Source organism: Pristis pectinata, chromosome 4 (assembly GCF_009764475.1).
Source record: "Pristis pectinata isolate sPriPec2 chromosome 4, sPriPec2.1.pri, whole genome shotgun sequence".
In the NCBI taxonomy this organism is placed as follows: Eukaryota; Metazoa; Chordata; class Chondrichthyes; order Rhinopristiformes; family Pristidae; genus Pristis; species Pristis pectinata.
In genome coordinates, this window is record NC_067408.1 from 88,068,600 (window position 1) to 88,091,881 (window position 23,282).

At 37.5% G+C, this 23,282-nt stretch overlaps 1 protein-coding gene across 1 annotated transcript in view; it reads right to left on the bottom strand.

Annotated features, from left to right (window-relative positions):
* Nucleotides 1–23,282, bottom strand: part of caska (calcium/calmodulin-dependent serine protein kinase a) — a 234,084-nt gene that overhangs the window by 20,405 nt on the left and 190,397 nt on the right. Inside the window, 10 exon segments of the mRNA XM_052013430.1 lie at nucleotides 1,465–1,545; nucleotides 1,665–1,745; nucleotides 8,901–9,016; nucleotides 9,999–10,045; nucleotides 10,047–10,196; nucleotides 11,781–11,816; nucleotides 14,426–14,494; nucleotides 19,146–19,211; nucleotides 22,904–22,956; nucleotides 22,959–22,988. Of these exon segments, the coding sequence (XP_051869390.1) occupies nucleotides 1,465–1,545; nucleotides 1,665–1,745; nucleotides 8,901–9,016; nucleotides 9,999–10,045; nucleotides 10,047–10,196; nucleotides 11,781–11,816; nucleotides 14,426–14,494; nucleotides 19,146–19,211; nucleotides 22,904–22,956; nucleotides 22,959–22,988 (729 nt within the window).

Here is a 23,282-nt window from a genome sequence, read left to right on the forward strand (position 1 = left end):
AACCTTCAGGCAAAGATCAACTGTAAAACTTTTTTGCCATTTTGACCGAGATCACATTAGTCTTTTAATCCAATGAGCAACAGAATATTTTAATATTAGTTTTGAACACAGATGCTTTGGATTTTTTATTTACTCTCATGTCCAGAAAGTTCAACAAATAATATTGCCTAATAATGAACTAAATCATAGTGTAAGAATAATGTCGAGTTCTTAATGCATTACATTATTAATGGGTGAAAGTCAGCAATTTCAGTTGAAAAAAATTGAATTGCGAACAGCAAGAACTAGTTGACTTACACCACATGGTTTGCTTTGCATAAATGGTAGTGCACCTTTGGCTTTGTTATTTTTAAAGAACTTGCCCAATACTCTCTGAAGGGTATTAGGGCTTTTATTTTACAGTACCAGTATGCTCTTAACAATGTGAGGAGAGATAATGCTTTCTGCCCCAGAAAGAAAACAAACTTGTTGTAAGAAATTCTTGATATTTAAAAATTTCAATTAATTTATTTTCATTTCTCTTTTTAAATATTATTTTCCTTTTCCTCTTTCTGTACTTGCATTGACTTTCATCCTCTTTAACTTACTATTCTCATCTGCTATTTTTCGATTCTTCGATCTAACTGTTATGGAGATAGCCTGTTGGCATAGTTGTTCACTGAGGTCTCAATTGCCCTTGCAAGACCAATATCATATTATAGGCAAAATATTTTCGAGCTGTAGGGTGTAAGGGAAAGTCTGTTGAGCTTGTTGCAAGGCATCTTATTTCTGCAAAACACATCATTTCAACAAGATCTGGTGCTCTTTTCCCAACATAATGGGAAGATCTCTGTTGCCCAGAAATCGCTGGCTCCTAGGCCACACTGTTTGTTTAAGTTTGGTGCTTAGTGCAGTCTTTCAATGGGAATCTGACTCCATACACTAAAGCATATTTGAGGGTAACATAGGAACAGTCTGCTTCTTTCGCAGAAGTTGGGAGTGGGAGTGGTGGTCTGTGGGCAGCAGTTCTGAGCTGGGGGACTAGGATGGTATGGTGTGGTCCACTGTATTTGGAAGAAGAGAGGAAGAAAATAAATTAAAATTATAAAGTTCAAGTAGTGGTAAAACTATTTGTAATAATAATAAAGCTGAATTTGAAGAGGAACAGAAAGATATAGGACCAAGTCCCTTTGTCATTTACTAGTGTCTTTCAAGCAAAACTCAGTCCAAATATGCAGGTGTTTGTGCACAGTCTATGCCAGTTCTCAGCTAGTTCATCAAAGGAAGAACCAGAAAAGTTGAAGACAGTGTGTTAAGCTGAAACAAAATCAAAAATGCTCCTTTTATTGAAAGATCAACTATCTTTCTGAATACAATAACTGATGTATAACAACCATGACTGCTCAATAAACTACAATTGTTTTGTTAAGAATTTAACTACTGAATATTTTACACAAATACAATATTTCAAAATCCACCACTTACGTGGAATAGGATATGCAAATCTGTCTGGATGCTTTGTAATAAGAGTGTTTTTAATGTGCCGTCGTCCTACTCCATGGGCTCCTTTTCCACAAATAAAAAAAGGCAAAAACAGAAGTTTCATTCACTTTTAAAAAATGCCTTTAACAGTAATTAGCAACTGCAATTCCACAATTAATGTAATTAAATTACTTTTTTTTTACCTAGTAACACTAGAGTCTTCCTTCTGAAGGCTGGCAGTTTTACTACTTCTTCATATGTGACAAGATCTAGTTGATCGAAGACTAAAAGAGAGACCCATTGTGAGAGTAAATTGAATATTGAATATCATTATTATTTTTCACAACAGCTAAATTAAAAGTGATTTTTTAAAACATTTTTGGGAATGTCAGACTACGATTACAAAATCTATTATGATCTTAAGTACCGTGGAATTACTGTTTATTTAGAAGTAGAGTGTAGTGCAGTAATACATTATTCTGCAATTAAACATTTGTTTTGCTAAAAACACATCTACGGATAATATGAGATGAAATGTATTTGATATTATAATTGAATAATGAATGTTATTGAAATTGGAATCTGATTTTCCTTCAGATAAAATTTCTCAAAACAACAGTTGATAGTAAGATGGGACATACACACATTTGTTTTTGGCACTGTTAAGAATAACTTAAGGGATAAATGTGCACCTTTTCAATAGTATTTAGTATTACAGAATACTAAAGATGGTATAAAGTGAACGTTTAGAGCAAACCCAGAAAGTGGGAAATGTATTTTCAATGATATTCCAAAAATCTTAGTCAATTAAAGTGCAGACTCCTAATTTTTCTGTAAGTACTTATTACTGGATTTTTATTGGCAGTTTTCTATTGGCCACCAGACATTTTGTCCATTATGCACCAAGCTTCTGTAAGCTGCAATAAAGGTGAGCAAGGAGGAGGAAAAGGGGAACTCACTTTTCAGAGGTTAACAGTGGAAAAATGCAAAGCTCTGCCAACTATCTTAACCTAAAACCACATTGATGCAGTCTGCTAGTTAAAAAAGTTGAAACAGTGGTTCAATTGAACGTTTTTTTAAAATTCGCAAACCTGGAATCATTCCACTATTGCAGACATGAGAACAATTCTACACCAGGGCTTGAAGAAGTACTTGTATGACCAGCCTTATGTACTTAGTACAATAATGAAATCTTTATGTCCCATAATGTTGAAGTGCTTCCTGCTAAATGCTAATTCATCTGCAAGACTTTCTTTCCTTGGGGAGCTTGTTGATTTCAGTTCCTCTCATGTTCTGATAACATACAAAATTATCAGACATCATGGAAGCATTAGAACTAAAGGAGGGCTTTGGCTTCTGGTTGAGAAGAGTGAAAGCACATCAGGGAGGTAAGAGTATGAAAGGAAGCTCAAGATCCCCAAAATAAATTTAACTATAAAATGTGAAAAATACCCAAAATAGCGATATAAAAATAGAAATGATTCAACAGAGGCCAGTTCAACAAAGAAAAAACCACAATAGCTTTAAATTTTAACAAAAAGATGTCACACACTTTTTCTTCAGCCCTAAAACTTACTTAAAGAAACGCCAACAGGGTCTTTAACAGGGTTTTAAAGTCTCACATTTCACAATGAAAGTGAGATTCGTTTTTGCTGTTTAGTTTTAAGAAACATTGCGTCATGTCAGGTGTACTTACAGGGAAATTATGAGTCATATAAAACAATTCCATCATGCGGTTAAAGCTGCATTATATTTTTATAATGCAATTTTAGATACTAACACATATAGTTAGCCTTCCGATCCAAAGTAGGTACATCTAATTAAGATCATAAATGTTGGAAACAGACCCAGCATTTTCTGTTTTTATTTAAGATTTCCATCATCTGTCGATTGTTGATTTTCATCATATGCATGCAATGATTAAATATTTTCATTAATCCTCTTTCCTCAATTCTCTTCTACCATGAGTTACAGTTGACAATTCCATCCTTTGTTCTTGCTCTGCTGATGGGAGAAACACTTAAACAGGAGACCAACCCAACTAAAAGGTGGATGGGAAAATGAGGATGGTAGTGAGGTGGGGAAGAATGATAAAGATTGAGCTGTGGGACAATCAAGAGCAAGTTTGCTGCTGGACACCACAGGTTACAAATGCAATTAGTAACACTTTTTATCAGCATAATGCAATTGAAAATCATTCCTCCCTCTCCCCCAAGTGAATTGCAATAACAGCCACTTCCATGTTATTTCATGCTGCTTTGGAAATCTGACTGAGCATTTCCAGACTTGGGTCAATCTTGCATTCTTGATGTAATTTCCACTTTGCTTTGGGATGCCCATTGTTGGGCACTCCTGGGACTGTATTAGTTATACTAACACAGTGCAAGACCTAGAAGCTTTAACTTCTCCATCTTCATCTCAGGATACAGTTTAGTGACTAATATAAGCTCAGGGACTCCCAGAGCTATCTTGACTACACCTTCTTCTGCCCTCCTTCCTGCAAGGACTTCATTCTATTCTCCTGGTTTTTTTGGATGATTGTATTGGTTCTGATGAAGACACTTTCCACCACCAGTGCTTCCAAGATGTCTTTTTCCCCAACAGGGCTCTCAACTATCTCTGTTCCATCTCCTTCATTTCTACTCTCAACTGCTCTCTAGCCAACCTGAACAAGGACAGATTTCTCCTTGTCTTGACCTTTTACCCACAAGTCTCAATAGTCATGGATGCTCCTCCATAATTTTCTGTCATCTTCAACATGATGCCTCCATTAGACAAATCTCGTTCCCTTTCAATAAGGGATTTTTCCATCCATCTTCACCCAATACCAACTTCCCACTCACGGGTACCTCACCACTCAAATGCAAAGTATCAACACCTTGTCTTTTTACCGCTTCTCTTCCTAGAATCAGAAGACTCAAACCACTCTTTTCAGATGAAGGTGTACTTAGTACTTGTAATTAGTAATAATCACTTGTACTTAGTAATAATCACTTGTACTTAGTTCAACTTAGTATATTGCATTCAGTGCTCATCTCGTGGTCTCCTCTACATCAAAGGAAGCAAATGCAGATTAAGTGACCTCTTTGCAGGACACTCTATTCAGTCCACAAAGGCAACTCTGAGCTTCCATCTGCTATATCCTTTAATTCTCCATTCCACCCTGAGTTCCTAGTCTCTGGCTTCTTACACTGCTCCACCAAAATCCAATGCAAGCTTAAGAAATAGCATCTCATTTTGGCATATTACAACCCTCATGGTTTAACTGGTCACTCTTGATGCAAACTCATCATCTATGATATTAATAGTTTTTCTCTCTTCACTGATGCTGCCTGACCAAGATTTTGTTTTATTTCAGATTTCCAGCATCTGCAATGTTTTATATCATGCAATTCCAGCATTTTTTTTCTTCTCTCCTCACGTCAGCTGGGATTAACAAGACTTCAACATCCTCTCTGAGCTGGCACCCTCACCACTGCTGTCATTCAACCTCTTTGGTCACCATCTTTCAGCCGTTCTCTTTGTTTTGTCCATCTTGTTTGCTGCTTAAAACATGGCTGGTTTCTAACTTAGTGTCCTAGTGATATATCATTAAACCTGAAACATTAACTGTTTCTCTCCACACAATAGCTGTGTGACTTGCTGATGAGCATTTCCTGATTTTATTCTTCAACCGTACCCTAAACTCCACAGAACATCATGAATGCCAGTCTCTATCCAATTCCCCTGCCTCCCAAACAGCTCCAAAAGCATCAATCTCCAATGCCCTTCCCTGCTGGCCACACCATAGGCCCATTTGGGTTTGAGGCTGTCAAGCCTGATTTCAGTCTCTGAACCACATATTAAACAGTATATTTTCACTTATGGCTTTTCATCCTGTGTTTTCAGTGCAGGACCAATGACAAAAACAGAGATCGTGCCCAGCTGTTGCACTCATCTGGTACACCCTGAAGGGAAAGTTGGAATTTCTAGACATACACTAATGCAAGCTGTGTTAGTGAACAGCATTACTTTGCATTTCTGGGTTCTGACATCAACATACTTTCTAAAAGTACATTATTTATTACGCCATAGATGGGAACAGGTTTTCCAAGAGAATATAATGCAGCTTTAATTCATTCAATGCTAATGAGACAAACTAAAATAAAAAAGGAAAAAGGGAGAAAAGTTAATGTCACTCATTCACAGTTACTTACATGCATAGAGGCCATTGGGTGGAAGACAGCATGAAAAATGTATAAGCATCATTGTTTAAGCAATGTTGCATTGCATTGTTAAATTACAACCAAAATGTACAAAACACACAAAAACCCACATCAAAGCAAAATCAAATATTATATTACAAATAAAATGCATGAAAGATATCTCAGTATCCACAAAAGGCAACAAACACATCACATTGCAAAAGTACTTAACTCACTATTTTAGGATAAAATAATGGTGGTCAGTTGGGGTAATTTAATGTTGTGTGCCATCTTGATTTGGTTTTAGAACTAGTACGTACATGAATTTGTTTTCACAAATATGCATATAAACTTGAGGCAAATTTAAGATCATTAACTTCATAAAATGTACGAGTATTTTATTACTGCATTAAAAAAATTATATTTGTAGCTTGTGATATTGCATCATGGTCTTTGATTCCATTGTTGACTTTCCCTTTGCAATGATCAGCAGTTGTGCACTGTCAGAGGTACAATTTTTTTGGCTTAGGTTAGGTAAACAAGAAAATTCACATGTAGAGCATTGGTTTAATCATTCAAAGCAAACAGTCTGGTCTCAGACAAACATTTTAATTAGGATAACCACTGTGGCCGAGTATTCTTGATTTTATGCCTAGATTTTGTCTAGGTGGAATAGGTTGCTGGGGAGGACAAAACTTAACTGTTGTCTTGAATGATTGATCTACCCCTCATCAAGATACATCATCTGGCAGCCAAAATAAAGCAAATATGTGCCAAAGGATCAGCTGATTTTACCTCAAGTTATCATGGCACATTAATAATTTAATTACATTTCTGAATGCCAAGATAAACTTGCAAATTATAAGGTATAATTTTTTTTAGCAAATCTAGATTTACAAAGGAACTCCTATTATAGCATAATATTTGGGATGTGCTGTCACTTTCTAAATCCATGCCCAATACTCCCAAATCATTCTATTCAGGTTTCTGCCTCTGTCTTAGTAATGAAACTTTCTCCAATCAATGACATTCTCTGTGACTTCAGTATGTTGCACGAGAAAAAGAAATCTATATCATATTATAAATGTTACTATTGTTTCCTATAACCTCTTTGCAACTTTGGACGTGGTCAGCCAAACCACTGCTCTCCAAACCCACTCTTCTGTTAGCCAATTGAATGGAGTTCTCTTGCTCAGTTCTACTGCTACTTATCCAGCTCAAACTAGAACAAGGCTTTATCAGCAATCCCTCACATACCACTATTGGTACCCCCATGATCTATCCTTAACCCACCACCTTCTTCACAACACATTGTATCTTGGCAATATCATCTGAAGACATGGGGTCAGCTTTGAAATTCACAACAACCAACAGCTCTCTTGAACTATAATGTACTTTATGCTGTTAAAAGCTTTGTACAAAATCCAATCATAGATGAGCACCAATCTCTTCAAGAATGAAGGTAACATCTTCAGCTCCATCCAAAACTTGAGATCTTTACCACGATTTTGATCACACAGCTTGAAACATTGGATTCATTGTCAACCCTGAACCAATATTGTCACCCTGTATGCATTTCACCATAAAGACCATCCACTTACTGCTCTAAAACATCAATCACTTTTAATTCTACCTTAGCCCATGTATTGCAGAAACAGTCATCTAAGCTTTTATTACCTCATGACTCATGAATGATCTCTGATGCTCCTCTCGCCTCAATCTTCAGCTCAATTACACTCTCGCATAGGTGAATGTAAAGGAATCAAAGGGGAGTGATGGGCAAGTGAGACAGAATAAGTTGTAGGATATAAGGAAACAAAAAGGGGAATGGGACTTAGGGGAAATGCCGGCATCTGTAGTTTTTAAAAAAATCTTCATTACAGGGTTACTCTGCTTGGAGGCACCACAGATCTTGTGAGCCAAATGGCTGTCAATCAAGAATAAAAAGCAAAGAGCAAAAGCTGCCAGCATTTGCTGTTAGAAATAATATAGGAATTGCTATCATGTTCATACTGCAGGGAAAAGGATGGTGGGTGATGGAAGGTACCTTCATGTTGAGTTTGTAAAAAGTTAATTTTAAAGGGAATGGGTACAGTAGCACCCTTCGTAGCAGCACAGTTTTTTGTCAGGTAACAAAGGGCTGCAGAAAATACAGGAATCAATGCAGACAAGTGATTGTGCTCTTTGGCTGTAGGACAAAACGCAGAGGAATTGTTGATTTCAAGTTAAAAGATGACCTGCTAAGTTAGTGCCTTCATGGTTTTATGAAGTTTTAGTGATTGAACTAAACAATTCTCAACTGTTGCTCTGTTTTCCTCACTCTATTGGGAAATTAAAACCAATTTTAAAAATTACATTAAGTCTAGCTTCATTGAGAGGTATTTTAGCCCTCTATAGATCCCAGGATCATGCCAGCAACAGAACAATGCGAGTTATCATTCACAGATACATACTGCTGCATAAGAGAGCAAATGACATCTCTGAACCCTAAGAAGGTAAAACAGGATATAGATGGATTTGTATTTTTTTTTAAACATTACTGCAACAGCTGAGAGAAAATATAGAAGATCCGAAGAACTACAGAGCTAGTTCCTCCCTTTCTCCCTTTCCCTTATTACTGAATTTATGCTTCCTATTATGTTAAAGAATTAAGTTAGAATTCAAGTTATTGGACTCAAATGGAGAGACATGAGCAAATCCTATCATGAAGCTGGAGGATTTAATGGGTAACCACAAAATTAATGAACTGTCACAAAAAATATCTGGTTATTAATTTCCTTCAAGGTGATTACCCTGCCAACCTTAACCAGTCAGGTCTGCTTGTGACTACAGAAACACCAAATAAAGGTTGGGTCTTATCTGCCCTCTGAAATGGTTCAGGTGGCAATAAATGTTGGCCTTGCCAGTAACAACCATAATTCATGAAAGAATAAATAAAAACCCTGGAATATTTTATATTTTGTCAAAGCTCTATTCTTTAAAAGTGATTGCTCACAAATATATACAATACATGAACATTCTACACTAATTACATCAAAATTGCAACTAACCATGATAATATTTTAATAGTGATGATAACATTATTTTAATAGTTCACTGTTGACATTAAATGATGCTTATAAATCTCACATTGTGTACAACTATATTTTGGACTCTTTTTATTTCTGAATGCAAATAATTTATGAATCAAAAGCAGATGCAGCTGGAATTAAGAATTTCAGTAATTAAGTATTTTAGTAATTAAGTATTGAATACCTGCATTGTGCTTTGCCAGATATTTATCCTTGTATTGTTTTTTCTTCTTCCCAAACCAGGTACAGCTAGCCTGCTGCTCTTGTTTGGTCTTTTCCATGGCTATACATGCAACACGCCTTGTTTTAGGAAACAAGAACACAGCAGACAACATACATTGAAAGAAATAGGAAATTTGTAACATCTAGTTTTCACTTTCCGTACACCATGAACAACTTTTTTATTTACAAACTCCTGTCTGTTCAGCCTTATAAATGAGGTTTTGCAGAGACACATCAAGAAACTCAAACATCTAAAATATGCACATATCCCCAATACGTCAATACCAAATCCTGGTCTGCTTCTTTTCATTCAACTCATTACCCCTTCCCCCACAGCACAGGAAGCACTGCTTCAAAAATTCAAGCTTAGCCTATACACGTCTCTATAATTTGTAGGGATATCCCAACCAGTTACTTTAACCAGCTCTTTAATGATAGTTAGCATTAGCATAGCTGCTGTTGCTTTAACTAATTAGTTAAAATTAAATATATTACATGGAAAATATTTTGATTTTTATACTTATTTCCAAAGTGGACTGTATTACCTCAGTAAAAAGGTAATCCTTCAAATGTTTTATATAATAATTTAATCATCGAACTCATAATTTTTTTTCACCGGAAACAGAATTTAGTTGCTCTGCTTCCTCAACAACTGGTTTATCACACTGTAGCACAGCTTTGAGCTGCTGCCTCAAAGCTCCAGCGATTTGGGTTTAATCCTGCATCTGGTGGCAGTCTGTGTGGAATTTATACATTCTCCCTGTGATTGCGTGGATTTCCTCCCACATCCCAAGATGTTTGGGTTTGTAGATTAATTGACCGCCATAAATTGTCTCTAGTGTATAGGTGAGTGTTAGATTTTGGGAAGGAGTTGGGAAGGAATTGATGGGAATATGGGCAAATAAAATGGATTAGTGTAGGATTAGGATAACACGCAATCTGCTGGAGGAAATCCATGGGTCAAGTAGCATCTGTGGGCTAAAAGGAATTGTCGACATTTTGGGTCGAAACCCTGCATCAGAACTTATTTATTAGGCAAAAGATGCCCGAAGAGACTTACCATTCCTGCAGTTCAGGAGAGGGGATGAGTCCAGCTGTACCATTTTTTTGAGTTTTCCAACTTGCCCTGCCACCAATTGTGATCATCTTTACTGATAATTTGTATGATTTCCCCAACTCGGAAACGGATCCCAGCCTCTTTGCAAGGTATAAGGTCATCTTTTGATGGATCATATTCAAATTGTGCTCGAACATAAATCTATGGGATAAATAGGGTTTCATAAGAAAATGTGATAGAATTGAGAATCAGAAAAGTGAACATTAACCTGAACAAATAATCTATCACGAACATGAGCTGCATATAGTTTTGAAACAATCTGATGAACAAAATTTTTTAAATTACTCTTCCTTTTTTTTGGAGGCAGTAATAATATTGGATAGGATAAAAAAAAGTACACAAAGAAAAGGCTAAACCTGGCAATCCAGGCCATTCAGCTGAACATTAGTAGGGAAGAGAGATTTTGGGCTGGAATTCCCCAGCCAGCAGTGAAAGGACAGCACTTGCCAATGACCTCAGCAAAACCTATCCACAGAGCTGTGTATATGGTATCAAGCAACAGTGAGGGCATCAAAATTGGCTGGGTAACAAACTTTTGACAGACAACAAACCTGGAAATCAAAAGATCAATTTTTCTAACTTGTTAAACATAAAGGAGTGAATAGATTGGGACATACTTGTCTAGAGTTGAAAGCAGCAAAATAATTAAGATATTGTAAAATTCAGAGAAATTTGAAATAGTTGTGCTAAGGGAAATAGCTTTAGAATCATAGAGGCTAAACAGCAGTAATTGTGACTGATATCAGTAATATTGCAGAAAGGTTTAATAATGTGTTGTCAACCAAGAGGACCACAGGTTTAAGGTGAGAGAGGAAATATTTGGAGATCTGAGGGGCAGGTTTTTCCCACATAGAGGGTGGTGGGTAAATGGAACAAGCTGCCAGAGGTGGCAGTAGAGGCAAGTACAATCACAGTATTTAAAACACATTTGGACAGGTGCATCGATAGGAACAGAAGAGAGGAATATGGACCAAATGCAGGAAAACGGGATGAGCATAGATTGGCATCCCCGCCCACGAGGGGCCTGTTTCCATGCTAACTTTAACCTTGGCAAAGACTGCAATTGCCCACTCTGTGCAGGAACTAAGTGGCAATTTGGGGATCTCGACACTTAACTATGCATTTGTGTTCATCTGAAATTGTCAATAATTAAAGGATGAAGTTTAATCACAATTACGCCTGCAAATACTGGGCAAATAATCCAGAACAAATTGGCATTTGGAAAAGTGCATGCTGGTAAACGAAAGTCAGCATAGATTTCTCAAAAAGAAATCATGCTTGACTAATTTGAACGAGTTCTTTAATGAAGTTGCAGAGCACTGGTAAGACCAATGCAGTTGATGGATTTCAGTAAGGTATCAAATAACAGACTAACAAAATAATAGTTGTTGTGCTCAGGAAAGGATGGTGTAAATAGATTCAGAAGTAACATTAGAAATTACTGGATAAACAACTGAAAGGAAAGAGTACACAAGCTTTTAAGAAATAATAAAGAGGTAATAAATCTAATTTGATTAGCTCAACAAAAGCCAATACAAGTGTGATAGCAAGTACTTAAGATCTGCAATATTCAGACAGCTGCTGGTAATTTCACTGTGGTGAGTTCTAGATTCAAATACAATTATCTGAAAAGTTAATACTGCAACATACAAAATATTGAATGAAAAATGGATTGACTATGGGTGCTAAGTTACGGATACTATAAAATTTCTATGGACTATTCACCTGTCGTCCTTTTGGTTGTGCAGTTGATGGCAAGTCCTGTAGAATAAAGTCAACCCAAGGAAAAGAGATTTTCATTTCACCTTCAAAGCAAAACTTTGACAATTCTACCACATTTCACATATTTATAATTTTTATTACTGCAAAATGTATATTATCAGGTGTATAATCAGTCTGCAAAATGCATCATGCCATTACGTAAAATGATTTCAGAGAATAATTAGGCCAGGCTGTTTAGCAACAAGCTGTAGAAAGCATATACTAGCTGTGAACAGTTATTGCTTCCCACCCCCAATACGCAGTCTACATCTTCAACACAAATATACAGCTGCAATAAATTATTACCACAGTAGAGCATTCAAATATTTTAACTGCGAATACCCATTGTTACTGCCTCTGTTGGCATTACTTATCTGTATGAATTTTGTTATTGGTTGAACAATGTAGAATGGGGTTCAAACAATGAAAACCAAATTTAATGTTCGAGAAGCTTGGTTATAAGGATCATTTTGATTCAGAGATATTCGGCCACATAACCAGATTACTCAGGTCTTTTCAATGGAAAAAGAGAATTCCTTAAACCATCATCACACTTGTGTTAATTATTTTTTCCACATTTCTTTCGTTCCCCGTTCTAAACTTTATCCTCTGAGTGGATAAGTGCTGTGTAAAATACTGTTATCCTTGGAACGATCATAAGGGAGGAAAATAAGTGACACAAGGATTGGCTTTGCCTTCAATTTTTTTTATGTCTGAACATGTTCTATAAACTAAAATGTGTAGAATAAGTATACACTGAGAAAAACTGATGTACAGAGGGATCTTGGGATGCAATTCTAAAGCTTCCTGAAAGTGGCACTACAAACAGATAGGGTGGCAAAGAAGGCATATGGCATACTTGCCTTCATGGGTTAGGTGTTGTCAAGTCAGGAAGTCATGTTGCAGCTGTATAAAACTTTGGTCAGGTCACATTTGGAGTATTGAGTACATTTCAGGCCACTGCATTAGAAGGAGGAAGTGAAGGCTTTGCAGGAGAGGGTTCACCAGGATGCTGTCTGGATTAGAGAGTATTAGCTATAAGAAGAGGTTGGACAAACTTGATTGTTTTCTCTGGAGTGCCAGAGGCTGAGGGGCGACCTGATTGAAGTATATACAATTATGAGAGAAATAGATAGGGTAGACGAGTCAGAGTCTTTACCCCAAGGTGAAAATGTGAAATACTAAAGCGTATAGCTTTAAGGTGAGAGGGGGAAAGTTTAAAAGGAGATTTACAAGGTAAGCTTTTTTTTAAAAAGAACAGAGAGTAGAAGTGCCTGGAACACGCTGCCAGTGGAAGTTTGGAAGCAGATATGATAGCAATGTTTAAGAGGCATTTCGAAAGGCACATGAGCAGGCAGGGAGTGGAGGGATATACACCATGTGCAGGAAGACGGGATTAGTTTACACTGGCATCATGGGCCGAAGGGCCTGTTCCTGCGCTGTACTGTTCCATGTTCTACAATTTTCAGTTTAGTGTTTCTAGGTTATGGAGGGGAAATTTATCTAAATTTTGCATTCCTGATTGCTATCTAGTGGAGTGTGTACATATTATTGTAGAGTGAGAATGGATCCCATCATGATGCTCTCTATTCAGGAGTATCTTACTGACACTCATTGCCTATATTCACACAGAAAACATTAACTAGTTGGGCAATGTAGAATGTGTGTGGTGATCATTTGTGGATTAATACCCGCAGAGAGAACACCTTGGACATAGGAGAAGGGATTGAGAGAAAACTGTTGGAAAACAGGAGGGCATTAAAAGAAAGCTTGTAAACGAACAGTAGCTGACTGCAGTTATGAAGTTAACATGCCAACAAAAATATAGGATGAATATTAGTAGTTAATGCATCAAATAACAAGTTTTCAAATAATAGTCATGTTATCAAATGGTCATGTCATGTTCATATGGAGAAATAGTCATGTTAATCAAATGAGATCTGCCTGCTAATTCTGCATATTCAGGCAAGGTAATTTACCTCATGACCTTATCTCTGAAGCAAAATCTGTGACAAACAAGCACATCTTGTACTATCAATGCTCTCCTCAGAAAGCTGAATGCAGACAAAGATAAGAACTTCTGTTGAAGATGTATGAACAATCCCATTTTTTGTTTATTATTACTAGGCGTTACATGATATGGTAGCATTGAGTTGCTTGGCCAGGCTTCAGCTTCATACCATAATGTACAGGTACCACGGCAGCAGTGGGCACACCAATTTGAGAACTCAGATAGCGGAAACCAAACCCTACCTCTCAGAGCTCTGGTGTGATGCTATGCCAGTTTTCATTTTGGAACCATCATTACACAAGTTATCTCTTCATTTCTCCCCCTACTCAACCTCATTTTATTTCTTCACAGACAAACCATCTAAGTAGAAAGAAATATTTCCAGTATTTGGTTGTGCCAATGCACCTTGGAAGAAAATGCATCGCAAACCAATCCACTGCTGAAATCTTAGTTATCAGGATACGAGTGATTACCGATGGCTTTTTTCATGTGGTATTAAAAAGAAAACCAACAGGATTTTTCTGAAAGATAAATTCCTTGGTACAGAGGCAATACTAATAAAATTATACCATGTGTGTGTTGTAAATGGAAACCTTACCGAAACAGAATTATAAGTGCTGCTATAGCCGTTAGCTGGGGATTGTCTGGATGTGGAGGGGGAATCTCTCTGCAACGAGACAGAAGGTTCAGTAGCACCTTATATACACAACTGCAACATATGTCAGAATTTTAAACACTGTTTTAAAGAATTTATGCATAGATCAGGGTCCAATTTAATTGTTTCTAAATAGGAATAATTGTCTCTTTTTTTTCTCCATGTATATTAGTTGCATGTAATGTAACAAAGCTTTTGGCCAAAGCAGATATATTTTAAATCTTTGGAATAGAACAGCAATAAAATGAAGTTTTTGTTTTCACAATCAATGTTGTATTGAACTACAAGCTTCTACTGAAGAGCTTGTTTACATAAAATTCTTAGAGGGTTTGACAGGGCTGCAAGGCTGCTTCATCTAGCTGCAGAGTTTTGAACAATGAGTTATAGTTTTGGGTTAAGAGCTTGGTCAGTAATGACAGAGAAAATACATACGATATGGAGTCAGGAATGGAACATTTGGCCAGCAGTATTGCTTTGCGATTATTGGTAACTGAAGTGGTTGCGTACAAAAGCTAAGGATAGGAATTTGGTTGGAATATTCTCTGTATTTATTATTCATTCAATCACTGTTAAGTTTTTTTTTAGAAAGGAAATTTATAAAGTGACCTATGCGCATGCTTGTAATGAGTAACTGCAGTTTGTGCAGCCTTATTGCCTGTTTATAAGCTCCTACTGAAAACTATACCAATCTATTGAAAGTGTACGTCAAATTGAAGGCGTATCAAGAACAGAACTGGTTGTGGGCTCAGTGTTCTTATTTCGATAGTTAACCTGGTCACTTTTGGCATCATTTGGAGCAACAGTGATTGCTGCATTCTAGTGTAACTGCAGCATGAACTAGATACAAGTAATGTGTAAACTGTCAGACTGCACTACTTAGATGAAGAATTAAGTATTTTTATAGCTAATATGCAGTGTTGAGGAGCTGGAAAATAATATACTTAATGTAAAAAAAAAGCCTTTTGTTATTTAGTTAAACAGTGTCTTATTAAATTCTGGATTTGAGTGTTAACTGAATCTGAACATTGAGTAATAAGTTAAACCTGTACTAAATAAAATTATAACAGTGTTCATAAAAGAAAATACAACACTGACCTAAATCTCTGCAAATAGGATCCTTATTTTGAATATAGGATCAGAATTCTGCATCACAATACATCATGATATCCACTTAGATCATATGTAGCCTCTAATAGACTTTTACGTATGAAGCTACTGAGTTTTGGGTTGTAAGAAAAAATAGACAAGTGTGCTGTTTCCTGTGTTTTCATTTTGCTCAAGTATTTACTACGAGTAAAAGGTTTACTAAACCCAGCTTCCTTAACAAATGGAAGAATTTAAAAAAATGCACAAAATGAGCATTGAATTTAACAAACTAATCAGATATTGCAATCTTGTATCTCACATATTCTACATTCATTTTTCCACTCCACTCTCTTCTGGTACTTCTTATTTCATTTGTTTCCACCTATATACTCCTTCTACAGGCCTTCTACCACCCTCGTTAAGCTGGCACTACTAGCACCTGTGGCATTTTCTCACTCTTCGCCACCCTACCATCAACCTCCACCTCTTCCTTTTCTCTGCAATTTTAAACCTGTTTTATTTCTAGCTATCCCACACCTTTCTCCACAGATGCAACTTGACCTGCTGAGTATCTCCATCACTTTGTTTGCGTGAAACGTTTTTGCTCATTTAGTCATTCTGGTCAGGAAGGAGAGTCGGAATGCTGAGATAAAAAACAAAAAATGCTCAGTAGCATTTGTGGAGGGAAAAGCTTAGATAATATTGCAGTTGATGACCTCATATTAACACATTATTCAGGTCTTCAACCTGAAAACATTAACATTTTTCTCTCTCCACAATTCTGCCAGCATCATTTCAGATTACTACTATCCCTTTATCTCTGGTATTCAAGTCAATGTTAGCTTTTTTGATGTTTCACTTCTACAATTTTCGTTTTCCATCCCAGAGGTGATTCGAGAGCCATAAAAACAGTCCCAGAGACTCCAGCTGGAGCTTGAATTCTCAGGTGTCTGTATGCCTGAGTATTTTAATAAATCTGCAAACCTGGGATTTAAAAAATAAATTATTTCTGGAGCCAGTAAGAAAACCAAAGCAGTAAATGAGGGAAAATAAGTTCCATAGCTGAAGCAGAGGTGAGATAGTGGAGAAACTCTCACAAAACAAATAATGTAGATAAGAGTTGGAGAAATTTGAGGTGAATGAACAAAAACATAAGATGCTGAAAATACTCAGCAGTTTCTGACATGAGGGGAACAAAACTAGTGCTTTAGGCTGTTCTGCTTTGATGTTAGGTTATCAATTTGAAATGTTATTTCTGATCATCTGAACACTGATGTTGCCAAATCTGCCAAGGTTTTCCAGTAAAATTTCAGTTTGTATTTCCCATATCCAGAATCTGAAAATTTTCCTTTGCTTTAGAGGTAAAGAGTGATTTAGGGTAATAGAAAGAAATCTGAATTTCATATCCTATTCAAATCATATTGGAAAATTTCCTCTTGCTATCTGCTCATTAGATTCAGATTCTTTTGCATTTCACCACACTCTACCCTCACTAGCCTTGCATCCTCAGCTGAATCCATCTTCTAGATGGACTGTATTCCAAAATAATATGTCAGAGATTTCTTGTTAGATCCTTTCAAAGGAGATGCTTCAATTTTTGAGCAACGATAAAATGAAAGCCCTGAGTTTTTATTTTTTTTTCCGTAAGTGATTTGATAGAAATTACTCCAGAATTTTTATGACATCCAGAGCATTTGATGAAGAAAGAATTCTTAAGAGCAAATAAATTAGCATGCCTTAGATCAGTAACATATTTCTGGTTGGTGCAAATCAACTTCTACATTTGAATTACATATATATAATTAATAATGATTCATCTAGTTGCAACTGGTTTGATAATTCAGTAATGCATATTGACCATACCATCAAAATAATGAGGAAAATTCATAAATACACATTGCAAGCCATAAAATTGGTACTTTATCTTATGGTTAGTGTCAACTTCCATTTTTGCCACATGGGTTTCAAAAACGTTTATCTATATTCTGATGACTCCATTTCCTGGTTTTGTCTAATTGCAAGTAGGGTTTCTGGTTTACGGCATCAGAATTAATCAAACTGTTTTTTATGCATTTATTTCTCTGGTAGGTTGACGACTAATCGCTGTTATTTCCTGCTGATGCTAAAAGTGGAAAATTGGTTCTACTTTGTTTCCAATTTCTACCTTTTATGAGTTTTAATGCATCTCTGTCTCTTCCCATCACATCCTCTCTTCTCTAACTACATTTTTGTAGCAGGTGACTGATCAATGACTCCCACCCTGCTTCTTGCAAAGGAATCTGTTCCATTCTTTCAGCTTCTCCATTTCTAATGCATCTGTTATAAAGATGCCACTATTCAAGCTAGCATTTATAATATGTCATCATTTCTCTTTAACTGAGGATTCCTATCTGCTGGAGTTGACAGGGCCCTTGACCACATCCATTCCACCTTCTATCTTTAAGCAACAACTATTCCTTCCTGGAAAACCACAATAAAGTTCTCTGTGGTCACCCCTTCCACTTGAGCAACCGCCATCCCCAGATCATCCTCTACTATTTCCCCTGCTCCAGCATGATGGCACCAAACATAATTTCTCTACCCCAGAACACACTCAACATTGCAAAGCAACGATGCCTGCCACAATATCCTGTCCACAGTAACTGTATTTGCAGTTATGTCCAGAAGAACTTGATTATATTGTGCTTATATTTGTTTTCATATTTTACTCTCAGACAAAAATTACCAGAGGAGACATCAAGGTCTCAATACTCTTTCACTGGTGAGTTATGGCCAATCAACTAAACCTTGTATCCACAAATGAAAATTAGGCAGAAAATTATTTTATCATTAGAATCAAGGCATCAAGCAAAGGAAATGTATCGAAGTTAAACTTGCTAAACTCCTTGGAGTGAGAGAACTGAACAATTTAAGTAGGTAAATAAATCTATTCAGAAAAGAACAACTTTTGATGAATTTTAAAAACCTAATTTGCAAAACCTAGGATTAGAGCTTAGTAAAAATATAAAGCTACCACAATTTAGCAATTGTCAAAATGACAGCTGATATTACTGGATACAATGTGCACAAATTACCAACATTGGGCTGTTGAAGCAAGTACTGAACAAGAGAAGGCTATACCAAAGAGAGAGAACAACTGAATCAAAATTGACCAGTGTACTTATTGAAAGAGTATGTAGAAGACTGGGGATGGCAATGAACTTGAAATTGACAGGTTATGCAAAGATTATGACCCAATGTGAATAATGTCAAATTTAATCATTGAAAACTGTAACAGTAAATACTTTTGCATTCTCGGTTATGTCATCTGGGAAATGGATTGAAATTCATTCAGTAAAGAAAAAAACCTTTTTTTCTCTCCCATGTCATTCTAGTGAAGAAAGGGCTGAAATGGCGAGATCCACTTATCTATTCCGTTATCATAGTTGTAAAATTGGTGTGCATAATGAACATTACAGAGAAAACCAGTTTTTACAGAAAGCTTTATCAATCACCAGTCAGCAGGCAGTTAGCCATAAGGGTTGGGGATGGAAGAGGAAGAAATATATATATAAATAACACTTCTTAAATTTGTTACCTCACATGACGATGATTGAGTGCGATAACTTGGCACAATCTTGAAGGTAATACTACCTCTCATTCTCTCTGGTAGGGGCATAAAATTAATATTTTATTAGGATAAAATTATAGGATAGAACTCCTAAATTCAGCATTCAATCTGGATTGTACAGTTTCACAAATAATTCTTAGTTTTCACCAAGTATTCGTGCAAATAATCATAAAACAGTCAGCATTTGACCACATTTGGAATCTTGACTATATTATGCTTACATTTATTTTCATATTTTACTCCCAGACAAAAATAACCAGAGGAAGCATAATGGCTCAATAACTAAGTTACCTGCCAACCAAAGAGCCTTGTATACATAAATAAATAAAAGGCAGAAATGATCATATCGGAATCAGATTTATTGTCACTGACATATGAGATGAAATTTGTTGTTTTGCAGCAGCAGTACAGTGCAAAGACAAAAACCTATAAATTACAAAATAAATACTGCAAAAAAAAAAAGACTAATGAGGTGGTGTTCATGATTTCATGGAATCGTTCAGAAATCTAATGGTGGAAGGGAAGAAGCTGTCTTGAATTATTGAGGTTTGGGTCTTCAGGCTCCTGTAAGGTCCCTCCTGATGGTAAGCAACGAAAGAGGGCATGCACCGGATGGTGAGGGTCATTAATGAAGATGCCTCCTTCTTGAGGCACCGCCCCTTGAAAATGTCCTCAATTGTGGGGGAGAGTTGTGCCTGTGATGGAGCTGGCTGAGTCTATAACCCTCTGCAGCCTCTTGCGTCCTGTGCATTGGAGGCTCCATACCAGGCTGTGATGCAACCAGTCAGAATGCTCTCCACTGTACATCAATAGAAATTTGTAAGAGTCTTTGGTGACATACCAAATCTCCTCAAACTCCTAACAAAGTAGAGCCGCTGGCATGCCTTCTTCAAGATTGCATCAATGTGTTGGGCCCATGAATGTGAAGCTGCTCACCCTTTCCCTTAATGACCCCTCAATGAGGACTGGTGTGTATTCTGCCGACTTTCCCTTCCTGAAGTCCACAATCAGTTCCTTGGTCATGCTGATGATGAAGGTGAAGTTGTTGCTACAACACCACTCAACCAGCCGATCTATTCTCACACCTGTAAGCCTCCTTCATTGCCATCTGAGCTTCTGCAACAGTGATAGTCAGCGAGGAGATGTTATGCCGATCCGCAGTTGCCGATGAGGAGTAGAGGATCCAGTTGCAGAGGGAGGGACACAGGCTTTGAAGCTTGGTTATAGTACCGAGGGAATGATGTGTGCTGAATGCCGAGCTGAAATTGACGTAAGTCTTGTGGTTGTTTAGGTGATCCAGAAAAGGTGATTTAGGAAAGCACCGGGCCCAGATGGTGTCCCGGGGCCACGTTGCTCAGATCTTGTGCTGATCAGCTGGCAGAAGTATTTGCGGACATATTCAACCTCTCCCCTGCTTCAATCTCAGGTTCCCTCCTGTTTTAAGAGTTCCGACTATCATCCCGGTAACAAAGAAAAGCAAGGTAACATGCCTCAATGACTACCGACCAGTGGCTTCTGACAATCCACCATCATGAAGTGCTTTGAGAGGTTGGTCATGGCACGCATCAACCTCCAGCTACCAGAAAACCTGGACCCAATTGCAATTCGCTATCGGCGAAACAGGTCTACAGCAGATGCCACACTCTCTGGCCCTACACGCAGCTCCTGGAGCATCTGGACAGTAAGCCTATATGTTAGACTATTGTTTATTGACTACAGCTCTGCCTTCAATACAATAATTCCAAGCAAGCTTGTCACCAAACTCCGAGACCTAGGACCAACACCTCCCTCTGTACTGGATCCTTGACTTTCTAACAAACAGACCGCAAAACAGTGAGGATAGGCAGCAATACCTCCGGCACGATATTCTCAACACTGGTGCCCACAGGCTGCGTCCTCAGCCTCTACCCTACTCCCTATACACTCACGGACTGTGTGGCTAGATTCTGCTCTAACTCCATCTACAAAGTTTGCAGATGATACCACCATTGTAGGCCGTATCTTAAACAGCGATGAGTCAGAGTACAGGAAGGAGATAGAGAGCTTGGTGGAATGGTGTCATGACAACAACCTTTCCCTCAATATCAACAAAAAGAGCTGGTCATTGACTTCAGAAAAGGGGGTGGTGTACATGCACCCATCTGCATCAATAGTGCTGAGGTCGAGAGGGTTGAGAGCTTCAGGTTCCTGGGAGTGAACATCACCAACAGCCTGTCCTGGTCCAAATCACGTAGGATGCCACAGCCAAGAAAGCTCATCAGCGCCTCTACTTCCTCAGGAGGCTAAAGAAAATTTGGTTGTCCCTTTGACTCTCACCAACTTTCACCGATGCATCATGGAAAGCATCCTATCTGGACGTATCAACGGCTTGGTACGGCAAACTGCCCTGCCCAGGGCCACAAGAAGCTGCAGAGAGTTGTGGACACAGCCCAGCGCATCACAGACATCAGCCTCCCCTCCTCAGACTGTGTCTTTACTCTCGTTGTCTTGGTGTAAGCAGCCAGCATAATCAAAGACACCCACCCAACCCGGGAATTCTCTCTTCTCTCCTCTTCCATCGGGTAGAAGAATACAGGTGCCTGAGGGCACGTACCATCAGACTTGAAGGACAGCTTCTACCCCACTGTGATAAGACTATTGAACGGTTCCCTTTTACTATGAGATGGACTATGACCTCACGTCACTTGTTGTGACCTTGCACCTTATTGCACTGCACTTTCTCTGTAGCTGTGACACTTTACTCTGTACTGTTACTGTTTTTACCTGGACTACATCAAACGCACTTTGTACTAACTCAATGTAACTGCACTGTGTAATGAATTGACCTGTACGATCGGTTTGTAAGACAAGCTTTTCACTGTATCTCAGTACAAGTGACAATAATAAACCAATACCAAAGCACAGTAGAGGGCCAGTAAATTGCATCTGCTGTAGACGTGTAGTGGCAGTGGGCAAATTGCAGTGGGTCTAGGTCCTTGCTCAGGCAGGAATTAATTATAGCCATAACAACCTCTTGAAGCAGTTCATCACAGTGGATTGTGAGTGATAACCGGTTGATTAGAATCAAGTATCAAGCAAGGGAAGAGAAATGTATCCAAGTTAACTTGCTAAAATCCCTTTGATGTGGGGAAATTGAACATATAACAAAAAATCAAATACATTATTCTGGTTAGAAAAAGCACTATTTTGATGAACTTTAAAAACCTGATTTGTGGAACTACGGATGATAATTTAGTGACTGTGACAGTGGTAGCTGGTATTATTGCACAGGGTGTGCACCAAATCATTATTGGGTTATTGAAGCAAGTTCTGGAACACGAGAAGGATCCCAAAGAGAGAGGACAGAACCTACAACTGAATTAAAACTGTCCCATGTTTCTTATAGAAAGAGACTTGAGATGGAATTGAACTTGAAATTGGCAGGATGGGCAAAGACCAAATTTGAGAGTAAAATAGGAGATCAAGGTTAATAGTAAGACTGCAACAGTATGCTTGTGGTCTGAGGTGAATAATGCCAAATTTTATCATTGATAATTGTAACAGTTGATAGTTTTACATTCTGAGTTAGTGCCATCAGGGAAATAAATTGAAACTTATTAAACAATCAACAGTACTTGTGGGTCTCAGGAGGTGAAGGAACAGTACTACCCAGCGCTCTTGATCTCAATATAGCATCAAAGTCCAAAGCATTAAATAAAAATTAAAAATTGACCTTGCATACTCACAAGCATCTTTTGAAGCTGTTCTACTGTCTGGTTAGCAACACTGATGCCATTTATTCTCTGATTTCATCACCAACATGGAGTGTCCCTACATGTTCAAAAAAATTCACATAAAGAACAAGAGATTTATTTTTTTCTTTGATAGGGCTCAAGAGAATCTCATGAAGCTGAAAAAAGTTTGTCCCTTTGTAATTAACCAATCCTTTTTAGAAATTCATCCAAGTTTCATGAACTCATGTCAATATCATGTACTTTCAATTGTAACTTATTTCCCTTTACTAAAGTTTTCTCTGAGTTCCCTTTTAACTTTCCTTCTTAATTTTTTTCTAAATTGGGTTCCCTTCTAACAAAGGAACAACATATTAGATCAATTCTCCTCTTA